The following is a 12,794-nucleotide window of genomic DNA, read 5'->3' as shown; positions in this document are numbered from 1 at the left end:
TTAGTTATCCCTCAACGATTTCATTTAAAAATTCCCACAGTCTTTCGTTGAGAATTTAGTCTTTCATTAATTTATTGATAAAGTACCAATACCTTAAGGGGACTCATACACCTTAAAACCCATAAGATCTTCGAATAGGTGACTGCTGCAAGAATTGGGATAACTTATTTATTTTAAAAGCAATTACTTCCGACTTTTTACAGCTGACTACATAATATAGCTGCTTTCTGAAATAGTAATCAGAAAGTTTGTGCTGCCAAAAATATTTTTATAATTTAATCCGCTTTGTGACAACATTTTTCCCCCTTGCGCGCACATTCTGTTGCATAATTTAATTCCATATTTAATATATAGCTTTTATAACATTTGGAAACTACTGTGAACCTAAAATTCTAAAAATTTCACGTTAAAATTTTATTAGTCCAAAGGGATTTGAATGCCGAAGGACTATTAGTTTCGTTTTGGCATTTTGCGTCGGACGGATAAATGTCGGTTCACTTTTCAAACTGTTGCCACAAAATGTTAGAGTCCTGCATTATATTTGAAGAAATTAAATAATGAAAAATCTGCATAAATGTATGTATATTTCTCGTATTGTGATAAAACAACGGTACATAGAGTCATCGAATTTTGAATAACGTAATCCTCCAACGAATATGAGCATGTGGAAGACCCAATTTGAAATTTGAAATTTGTTTTATGATCGATTTCCTATTTTTTAAAACTTTGATTAACAAACTCAAGGATTTCAAAGCGAGCAATGGCAACGTTGTGCAGAAAAAACATTTTTATCTCCAGCGCGTGAGTCTCTGTATCGGAAATTATAAAGATATGCTCGTTTTAAAACTATTTTGCGATATTGCTGTTGCACTGGATCTTATGGTTTAAGTGCGAGGAACATGATATTTAATAAAGAAAAGTAACACACAAAATGTTAAAAAACGCCCCTTCGGACGTAATTTAAAATCGGAAAGATTTCAGATTTTTTTTTTCATTTTGAGTTGAGCTTATAAAATGTATTTTATTAAAAAAATTTGTAATGTTTCCGTCCATAAAATTTTTCAATATTAAAATATTCATTAGAGTTTTGGTTCAGTTAGAAAATAGTGCCCATATAAAAAATTCCATCCAATTTCAAGCATGAACCATTAGTTATTTTTAAAATATCATGCGCGCAAGGTGGAAACATGGCGAAATATTTTGTCACAAAGAGGATTAAATTACAAAATTATTTTTGGCAACACAAACTTTCTGGTTACTAGTTTCCAAAGCAGCTATATTATGTAGTCAGCTGTAAAAAGTTGTAAAAGTAATTGCTCTTAAAATAAATAAGTTATCCCAATTCTTGCAACAATCACATATTCAAAGATAATAAGGGGTTTAAGGTGTATGAGCCCCTTAAATTATGCTTCTTTTTGCTGATGAAGTTATTTATTTACGTAAATATTTCTTAGAACATGTAAAAAGTCAAATTATCTTTAATTCGCAGTCTACTGTAGGATTTAACACTAGAATAAAAGAAAGTAAAGAGTTTTTTGACAATCAATTTTGTCAGTTCAATTTGGGGCATACATTAAATATTAGGCTAATTTCATCTTTCATTATCAATAACAATCACATTTTTTTTAGAATAAAATATTTTAGAACTTAAATGTTTTCAAAGCTATGAAGTAGTCTGAAATCTGATTACTATTATAGATATATACGAAAAATATAACTTATTTATACAAAAATAATATATATAATGAGGATCAAGTACTAAACTGCTGGAGGAGAGGATAATATCGGGTAACATTATAAAGAGGGTATATAACTGACCTATAAAAGTAACTACAGAAGCAACATCAAATCCATTCCGGAAAGAGTATAAGCAAATTAAATAAAAATAAACGTAATAATAGAAACTTCAAACATCCATTCTGATAAACCAAGCATAAACAGAAAACTGTCACGACAATGAAGTGCATAAGGGAGAAAAAGTATTTTTGTTTTGGAAGAGGAGAGAATTAAAGAGATGAGGATCGGAAGAAAAAGACAAAGACAGTCCCGCATTTATATTGATGGTGCAGATAGGATTCGAGGGTAATGCTGATCATGCGACAATATGTGGAGCGGTATGACAGTGGGGGGGAGGCAATGAAAGGTCTGAATTACCTTTTTTAATGCTTCCACATACCAATCAACCAGGTCGCTCATGTGCTGCACCAACAACATAAAGGACTAGGTGTCAGAAATAGCAGGGATACAACACTTCCAAAAATGGGGCTTTTCTAAGGGAGTTCAAAACAGTCAAGTAGATCTTCTTTAAAGAAAATAAGAAAAGCACAAGAGACCAGACATGTTTCTTTTTGTTTCGCTTCAATAAATAGTGTTTGCTCTGCATCGGAGTCGGGCAAAACAAAAATAAAATGAATCATGCTCTGCGAAAGTGTTTCGTCCATGCAAAAGTGGTCATGATTTAATTCTTAAAATTTATTTACCGTAATTTCCGAAAGAAAGGCCGCATCAGCGTAAACGCCGCACTCGAGAAAAATGGCGGGAAAGAAATTAAAATTACACAGAAACGCCAAAGAATCTCTAAGGAGAAGAAGTAAAGGTTCCCCGGGGCAAATGTGGCTCCGTCAGACCGAAGAGACACATTATGTATATCCCTGAAGCTTACTTTAAAGGGGCAAACCATTCCAAAACTATCCACCCTCCGTACCTCACTGCGCATGTGCGAAATAACATCAGGAGGCAACAAAGGAGCATCAAAGAATGCAGCATGCCGTCGGCCATGTTAGCAATCTTTTACCACGTTGTTCGAAAACGTTCTTTGTTGTTGTAGTCAGAGGTACTTGGTTTTAGCTATGTGAAATTCTTTTAAAGACTTTTTAAATGTAATGCTGTAAGTGAAATGGTTTTGGCTATTGGGTGAAAACTTTGCTCTTCGTTTCCACAATGGTCATTCCAAATAATTGTCTAAACGTTTTCATGGTAATTTGTTTTTAAAGTTGTTGTCGGATAATTGTAATGTATTTCAGTGTTTGAATTTGCTTTTAAAATTTCACTGTAAAATTTTAACTATGGATCCATAAAAATTTATTACGTTTTGTATGGCATGTGTTTTCCCCCCTTTTTAAGTTTACAGAAGAAAAGAATTAAGAAATTTATTTCATTTAAATTTTGTCTTCGTACGGCTCGCTGTTTAAATTGAAAGTAAAAGTTGGACAGGATTTCTATAATTCGCCCCAAAATTCCAACTAACATCCTTTTGCTCATAAAACTCCAGAAATGTATGAAAATAAAACATTTTGAGTTATTTCAAAGTAAAATATTTACTATCTCCTCGAACTGCGCTGTTTAAATTTCACCCTGCGCTGGTGTTTTACTGCATAGCCGTGGCTCTTCGGTACAGCGGCGCAGAGGCGAAACAGGTTTACATTGTGTCTATGGAAGCTTTCATTCTTCTCCTTAGAGATTCTTTGGAAACGCCGCATCAGCGTAAACGCCGCAATAGATTAAATTGCGCGTGACATCGTCGTAGATGCAAAAACTCAAACTAAGTCCTGATATATGACATACCAGTTAAGAAAAATGCATGAAATGAAACCATAACTCAAAAATAAATTAAAGGTAAGAAATGTATAGCTTCTGTGCCGTTTAGAGACATTTTCAAAAATTTTCCGTTCCCTTCTTACTTAAAAACTATTCAACAAGTACTTGTACCCAAACTGATGGGATCTGTATTTGGCAGAATGCCAAGAAAAATCCATTCATGCTGAAAGGAAAATACGTCAGAGTTCGTTATTGCGAGGCAGGTGGAGTCGTTTCCGCCTTTGAAAAAAATTGCAGAAAAGGCAGGGGTGGGGAGAGGATGGGTCCTGGAAGATTCATCGAATCACACAGGAGAGAGACTCTTCAAACTGATGAGAATGTTGATTTGAAAGGGGGAAGAATGTTATTGTTCTGAGATCAGGGTGAATAAGGCATATAGGTCCTTTCAAGGGAAAGAATGTAAACAAAATAACGTTCTCAAAAAGCCACTGAGTGGTCTTTTGTGTGGGAACAGCACCAGTCTATGCACAATGACAAAACCATCCAAACTATGTACAATGACCATCAGAGGAAATATTTTATTTTCAGTGCACCTAAACGCCGCATGGGTAGAAACGCCGCACCCGCTGAAAATTTAAGTTTTAAACACGTAAACGCCGCGGCTTTTCTTCCGGAAATTACGGTATATGCGTAATATGCAGAGCTATGGATTTGTGCTGACAAGTTTTCACATCGCTAGGTTTTTTTTAAGTGCAGTGTGAATGAAATCATGCTAGAAGGTGATTATACAGGAATGAGGAGCATAAATAAAATTTTTAATCAAAGCAAAAAGTCATTCATGTGCAAGATTGCTGATGGTAAATATTTTGGAGGAACACGGGGCAAAAATTAAAAATTCATTGCTGGTCAGTTGGCTATAATGTTAAAAATTACGTTTATTATATTTGTGATGCATTATCATTAAGGAACCCACATTCTTACATTTAGGAAACGCGTTTTTCATTCATTCATTTAATTTTTAAGTATTTTATATTTTAATTCATCATTGAAGTTGTTATATGTGAAGTTAACTCATGGGGATACAACTACAAAATACGGATTTAGGCATTAAAGGCATGGGATATATGATAAATGCACAAATGCTATTCAGATTTACATAAATGTATGGCGAAATGAGAGGAATTTATGTACATGAAAGTTACAAATCAATATACATATTATAAACAAGATAATTTTTATACATAATTGTACATATAAAGTAATTAAAAATATTTATATATATAACAAAAGTTTTAAAATTGTATGAAATACCTAATCAAATACGCATCATATGCATAAATTGTATTTAAATTTAATATTAACATGCCAATTGTGTAAATTTTCTTTAATCTAACGCAAAGAAAACTGATTATTTTTTTCGAGGTGATTTTGCAATTTAGACATAATTCAAATAATAAAAGCAATAAAAGCTTAAGAATAAAAGCAATATATTTCGCTTTTTCATTCCGTCAGCCAAAATTTTCAGCCAAAAGTGGCGATAGCCCAGAACGGTTATTAGTCTCAAAACGACATTTTGTGGCATTTCGGTATAAACGAAGAATCACTTTTTAAACTGTTGCCACCAAATATTATCCCCATGAATTATATTTAAAGAAACCGAATAATGAAGAAAGGTATGTATGCAAGAATATATATGTTTGTAATAATAAAATTCTGTAGTAAAAATTAGACTTAAATTTCTAATTGTATGTTGTTTTTCATTTTTTAATGGCGATGGTCTCTTATTTGAAAGTACGTGGAATTAAATCCACAGCCCCATAGTCAAGTTGTTTTTCCCGCCTTTTCTACATGTACAGTTATAGAATGTTCTGGAAATATTTAAAGCGAACTGGATTGGCTGACGAGGCTGACGTCATTTCTTGGAAGCTCCGCCTTTCCAGAGGCTATAAAAGGACTCGCAAAAGAATATCGGGGCTTTTTTCTTAAATGTCACGATGCAGTAAACTTCATACAAAATATTATTAGTAGCTCTTTTTTATTTACTCCGGATATCTGATTTTGTAACTGCTGTTTCTCCTGACCAATAATAAATGGATCCTGTTTTTTAAACTTATCGTCTGATAATTTAAGCTACGACTACAATTATGATTCTTCAACAATCTATTTATTCCTGACAAAAGCTGGTACATCACATATATATATATTTCTCGCATTGTGAAAAAACGATGGTGCGTAGAGGCATCAAATTTTGAATAACGTAATCCTCTACCCGAATATGGGCATATGGAAACCAGAATTTTGAATTTCGAATTTGTTTTATTATCTCTTTCGTATTTTGTAAAACTTTAATGAATTTCTGTTAAGCAAACGTAATACAGAAAAATTATTTTTATCTCCAGCGCGCGGAACTGTGTATCGAAAATTCTAACGGTATGTTGTCTTTAAATATTTGTGGTCTTGCTGTTGAATTGAATTGTATGGGGTTTAAGTACGAAGAACATGATATTTAATAAATAAAGGTAACACACAAAAAGTTAAGTTAACAAAACGCTTCTTTGGGGGTAATATAAAATTTGAAAGCTTTCAGTTTTTTTTAGACGACTAAATTTAAAGGATAAAGTAAAGTAGCTCTAGAACAAAATAATATTTAGATTTAGTAAATCACAGTTGGAAAATATTTAAGCTTGCTTTTAGTGTCATCTTATTTTTAAAGAAACTGTTAAAAAAGCTTCACAAATTTTGATAACCAAAACAGAAAACTGATTCTCTTCTCGATAATTTGTTGCAAGTCGCACAGATTTTATTTTGTTGCAATACTAAAGCATTTTGGCAAAAGTCAGAATAATCAAATGACAAATAAGGAAACTCGTATGATCTTTGATTTTGTATCAAAAGCAAATTATGATATGATATTTAATATTAGACAGCTTAGAAAACTGTCTGCCTGCATATGGTAGTGTGATATTGCAATTAGTACTCAGATTTCTTTTCAATTTTTATTCCTCAATTTTTAAAAAAAAATGATAAACAGTATTGTGTGATCAATATTCGACAATGATAAACAGTATATCCTGTCAAAATTTCTTTCTTTCTATAGAGTAATATATTAAGTCTTTTGATATTATCTGTTAAGAATTCGATTTAAAATTTTATATATTTATCCTCTCTGATAATATCAGCGAAATAAAGGATATACTGAATGAATATATTTATGTATGTCCAAATTTTTTTAATGTTTTATCGCGAATTTTTCCGGTATGACCTTTAAATTGGTGATGGTTGTTCATTCGAAAAGTAAATATAGAACAACTGCTTTTTGAAAGCTTTAGATTTGTAAAGAATTTATACGAGTTACTGATACTAGATAAACGACAGATTATTTATACTCATATATCTAGCAGTTTCTTTGACGTAATTCAAGTAAAGAATTTAATGTAGCTATTTAATTTATTTATATACGTTTTGATTATTTGGATTTAAAAATTAACTTTAGCTTACAAATGTATTATCAAGAAAACGAAAAATATTGAATTAAGACCAGATCCTGAATTCAGATGATAAAGATCAATTATACTTTTTATAATTTTTTATTTTATTATTTTCTCTCTTAAAATATCTAACATTTATTTTGTATAAATAGAGGTCTTAAATAATAATATTAAAATCAATGAACTAAATCAACTATTATTTTCGAAAATATTGGTTTTTTGTAAAAGCTATATTCTACTATTAAAATAAAATTATCTGAAGTTGAAAAAGTTATTCATCAACAGCGAAGATTTAAAAATATACCTTAACATAAGTTCTCTCTGTGTCTATCAGCTCCATAATGACTTTCCGTAATTTTTCGCCATCCGATAACTGCCTTGAAGGGATGAACGGTATACTAGCAGATCCACTGCTGCCTGTACTGCTGGCGCCTCCTATACTGGAACTTCGTCTTTCCAAAGGAGCACGACAGTATTCTGTCACAGTATCCGCAGTCTGGAAGGAAAATTAACAATGATTCAAACTCACGTGCAATCATAAACTTAATCTAATAATCAAGGAAAGCCTTCTGAACTAGCATATGGTCTAGGTAAACAATTTACTGAAATTTACTAAGAACAATGTCAATTCTCGACATATTGCAAAGGTTCTGGTAGAAGTTTCAAGTTATCATTATGCCATATTTGAGAAGTACATAGTTAATCGGAGCAGATCTTTTTTTGCGTATCTGTTTAATGAATACATATTTTGCTCTCAGAGTTGCCATGCACAAAATTTAGACAATTAAATAAATAGCTTAATTAGTAGAATTTCCATTTTTAAATCCTTGTACGAGGTAAAAAGGAAGTATTGTAATCGCGAAAAGTTTCAGGCAGCATATTTCAACGAAAATATCCATTTTGACCGCTATCGAATGCAATTTAACGATGTTTTTGCGTGATATCTGTACGTAAGGACAGAATAAAAGACTTGTTTCCTCCAAAAAAAAATTATAAAACTGCTTTAAAATTAATTCTGAAGAGAATTTTCCGTGGCGTCTGTACGAACGTATGCATGTACATGCGTACGTACGTATCTCGCATAACTCGAAAACGAGTAGCCTCAGAACGTTGAAATTTTGTATGTAGGACTGCTATAACATGTAGATGTGCACCTCGTATTTTGTTTGCGATCAGCCGCACCAAACGTATATAAATATATTTATATATATATATATCCCCTCTATTACCCGGCTCAGTGATCTCAGTTTCTTTACTCTTATATGTTTGTAAATTGTACATTTTTTGCTTTAAAAATGATTGAATTATGTTGTTCTTATCTTTCGGTTAAGGTTTTTATGCCTTTAGTAAATATGTATGCGATATGTGTTTAGAATTATCAACAATTTTAAAGCTGTTTAAGTGCCGCTAAGCCTAATAATTTTTTGATGGCGGCCATTGCTTATTTACATTTGAAACAGCAGGATAGTGGATTTGTTGCCAATCTAGAGAAACTTAGCTTCGCAACAACAAAGATAATACCTTAATTTATTATTGCAAATTAAATCATGCTTAATCCTTTCTGGAATTTTTTCGAGGAAATAAGTGTTTAAGATTTACTTCGTAATTTTTAATACAGATATTTTGAGTTTTTATGTATTTTTGCCTTTTCGCGAAATGAGAACTGAATTAATTGAATGAGAAATACTAAATCGTTTGTGAAAAACTGTTTCTTTTTTGTCTTGTTTGCTTAATTTCTTTTATACATCGTTCTAGATTTATTATAGTATTTGAATAGAACATGTGGAAACTATTAGATAATTCTTTAAATGATATAAATTTTGTGCATTCTGAGTTATAATATGAACGAAATATAATACTGTTAAGTAAACCTAGCGCCAGAGTGTCGCTATGGTAAACAAATAGAGTGAATGTTAAAGAATGTATTTATTCTATTGTGGTTTATGCGTTGTCGGCGAAGTAGATTTAATTCAATCTAATAAGTTTAAATGAAATGCAAGAAAAAATGCGTATAATTTAATATTCCGTACAAGGAAATCATGTGGTGTACACATCAGACTTTTTTGGTATTCGACCATTAATTACTCTGTTTTATGTAAGCCATAAGAAATATATTTATATAATCCATGAAAAAAAAACCAACATTTTGTTTTAAATAACAATTTCTAGGTCAGTTAAAGAAGGCAAGTTAAATAATATACAATTTAACGCAGAAGCAAAAGTTCGTATTTACTACTTGAATCCGGTGAAGTCGCAAATTAAATTAATCTCGATATATCTATATAGTTACTAATCAGTGTTGCAATGATGTGCAAGCCTTTATTGCATTCCGTTATAGCTTGCATTTTTATAATTCAAACTTTCATTAAACTGCAAACAAAAAAGTTCTTTTTTTAAAAGCTATTTTGCCCAAAATAAATTATTCTCTTACGAATTCGTTGAAGTTCTTAGCACATTCAGTATAATATTTTGCATATATGCAAATAATTTTTTCCATTGCATCAAAAGATTACTGTGACATTCTAAAATTTTAAAGCATTAAATTGTGCTACTATTTTAAATATTGATGATTGAACACATATTTCATGTTACTCTATCGTCTTTAACTATTCATATTTGCTGAAAATGAGAAAATGAAATTGTTTTAGAAATTATGTGTACATAACAGAAAGCTGTATATAGAACAATGAGGTTTACGGTCGGTGATAATGAAAACTAACGACATGTTAGTTGTGAAGCTAGCAGAAATAATCAATTTGAACATAATAACTTTCATCTCTAGTATTTTACACCAGACACTAGTTAGTACCGTATACAGTGGTGGCCAAAATTGTGGACACTTTTAGAAATTTTTATGTTTTTGAATTTTGTATGCTTATAGAAAACGTTACGTTTCACAAAATGCAAACTTGTATATATCATTTTAAAGAGAATTTATTACTGAATTCATTACAAAACACAAAATTCAATTATTTGCAATACAAAAAAAGTTAAACGATAATAGTAATCGATATACATTAGATAGTGATGATTGCAGTGAGTTATCAGTACTTAGTACGGTACTCTTTTTTTGTTACAGCTTCACATCGACGTTTCATTGAGCTGGCAAGAGTTTTAAGCTCTTCTTTCGTTATTACATGATGCCAGGAAACAATTATAGCCTCAATTAGTTCCCTTTTATTTGATGGGCGCCTCATTCGGACAAGAGGTTTCAAACGGTGCCACACATTTTCGATAGGATTGAGGTCAGGACTGTTTCCTAGCCATGACAACAATTTAATAATCTTTGTACGAAACCACTCTTTCGATATTTTGGCCGTGTGGCAAGGAGCAGAATCCTGCTGAAAAATAAACGAAGCATTGTTGGAAAAGAGATATCTGATGGAAGGTAGAAGTTTTGGTTCTAGAATAGTGTCAATGTATTTTCTGGGATTCAGTGTCCCATCGATGACATGAAGGCGACCAATACCATCTGCTGACATGCATGACCAAATCAAAACACTAACTGTGTTCTTCACAGTTGCTTGAATGCAGTCAGGATGTAGCTCTTCTCCTATTCTACGTCTTACATATTTTCGTCCATCACTACCGAATAACGATATCATAGTTTCATCACTCCATATAACTTGTGACCATTGATCATCTGTCCAATTAATGTGTTCCTTTGCCCACTGTAGTCTTTTTTTTGTTGCTGACAATTAAGATAAGGATTTTTTCGTGGAATTCTACCTCTCAGTCCAACATCTGTTAATCTTCTCCTGATTGTTCTTGTAGTGACAGAAACGCCAGCATCATTTAGATCATTTCTGATGGCCGCTGATGACATTTTTCTATCTTGGAGACATAGTCCTTTTATTCTTCTGTCATCAATAGATGTGGTGCACCTTTTTCGGCCTTTTCCTTCTTTCTTTTTTATTAATTTTGTCTCCTGATATGGTAAACAAAACTTTCGGACTCCAGATGTAGTCACTGACCACCCACCTGTCTTGCAACTTCAGCGTAGGAAAGACACTTTCTCGTAACACAATAATATTACATCTCTTTCTAGGTGTCCAATCTACTCTTTCATTTGATGTCATTGTTTTTTGAATAAATATTAAAAAGTTTTTCAAAAATTCCTACTTGTAATTGCAGTGTATAAGAAATAGGTCCTCCTTCTACAGAGCAAAACAAAATAATGAATTGTTTCAAGTGTAAATATGATGTCAGCTTCTACTGGCAGTTACTAACATTTGATTGGTTCTCAGAACAAGAACGGTGATTGGCCAGGAAATCTAGACATTACAAACCACTTTATAACTGTGTTTTTTATTTATATTAAAGTACATATAACTTTATTTGTATTGCAAATAATTGAATTTTGTGTTTTGTATTGAATTCAGTAATAAATTCTCTTTAAAATGATATATACAAGTTTGCATTTTGCGAAACGTAACATTTTCTATAAGCATACAAAGTTCAAAAACATAAAAATTTCCAAAAGTGTCCACAATTTTGGCCACCACTGTAAATACAATTATGAATTTAAAATGCTTTTATAATTTAAAGAAACAAGCGCAAACAGTGCGAATGATCGTCATGTCACGAAAGGAGTACACTATTTACGGCATGGGTAAAATTGTGTAAAGTTCCATAGATATTCCGAGTCTAATAATGAAATTAATATAATGGAAAATAAGATTGTAACGTTACATTCACTGAATCCGCCTTGACAATAATTACTCAAATATCCTAAATTATAGAAATAATTTTTTATTTGCATTATATTGACAATTTCCGTGTAAGAAATAATAAACTTATGACTAAAGCTCAAATTACTCTCATTGTCAATATATTACATTTTTTTTGTTCTGGAAGTGGCAACTTATTTTCCTTTATGGTTTGATAAAATTTAATTAAAAATAAAAATATCTACCATTTAAAAATATATTTGAGAAATGGTAGAGCATAGCGAGTAAAACCTTTCTCATGCAGTGACAGTTCGTTATCAAGAGGCATAGAGAAAATAATCAATGATATCTAAGTGACCACATTTTCATGGAGACAAAGCGGGACAAATGGAATGAAATAAGAATTGCAATTTAGTTATGAAAGCAGACCAATAATTCAAAAAAATGTATTTTATTGTATACATTCATTTACTTATCTATAAATATACAAAAATATGTTTATTATTAACTATTGGTAACTATATAATTTTCCAAAAACTATAATTTGAATATTATGTTTTTTAATTAATTTAAAATTTTATTTAAAAAATTATGGTTTTCTTTCAAGGTGATATTTTTCATCCGAATGAATACTTTGCAATAAATTTGGATCATTTATTAAAATGTGAAATTTCTCACATGAATTGGTCAAATCATATTTTACGCTTAATACATATTTTAATTAATGTTCAACTGCGTTTTTATAATTATCCATATTTTATTGATACTAGAAAAAACACGTTCTACTGCTGCATTTAATCCTGGAAAGGAGACAGCATGCCTAAATTTCGAAATGTGAAAGGAAGAATCAAATAAGTTTAATAAAAAAGGAGATATTAATAAATATATACCAAACTCTATTAACATGGAGAAGATAAAATTGTGAGAACTAATTTTTTAAAAACTACTCGCGAAATTTTTACCAAACTTGGCACTTTGGCATAATTTCAGTCGTAGAATGGAAATATGGAAAACAATTGATATGTTATTTCAGAAAAGTTCGGTTGTGTATCACAATGCCCATGTTAGAACTATGCTATATATAAATCTAATATATATC

At 31.2% G+C, this 12,794-nt stretch overlaps 1 protein-coding gene across 4 annotated transcripts in view; it reads right to left on the bottom strand.

Moving 5' to 3' along the window:
• The window catches only part of LOC118197475 (protein still life, isoform SIF type 1-like), a 325,495-nt gene that overhangs the window by 39,852 nt on the left and 272,849 nt on the right, over window positions 1-12,794 (bottom strand). For all 4 annotated transcript variants that reach the window (XM_085816492.1, XM_085816494.1, XM_085816495.1 and 1 more), the window contains one exon: window positions 7,330-7,521. In XM_085816492.1, coding sequence (XP_085672618.1) covers window positions 7,330-7,521 — 192 coding nt within the window. The remainder of the gene's footprint in view (window positions 1-7,329; window positions 7,522-12,794) is intronic.

Source organism: Stegodyphus dumicola, chromosome 5 (genome assembly GCF_044657685.1).
Source record: "Stegodyphus dumicola isolate Sdum_Otavi_A_Nest chromosome 5, ASM4465768v1".
Lineage (NCBI taxonomy): Eukaryota > Metazoa > Arthropoda > Arachnida > Araneae > Eresidae > Stegodyphus > Stegodyphus dumicola.
Note: the sequence above shows the minus strand (reverse complement) of the source record. Positions and strands in the feature narration are given on the sequence as shown.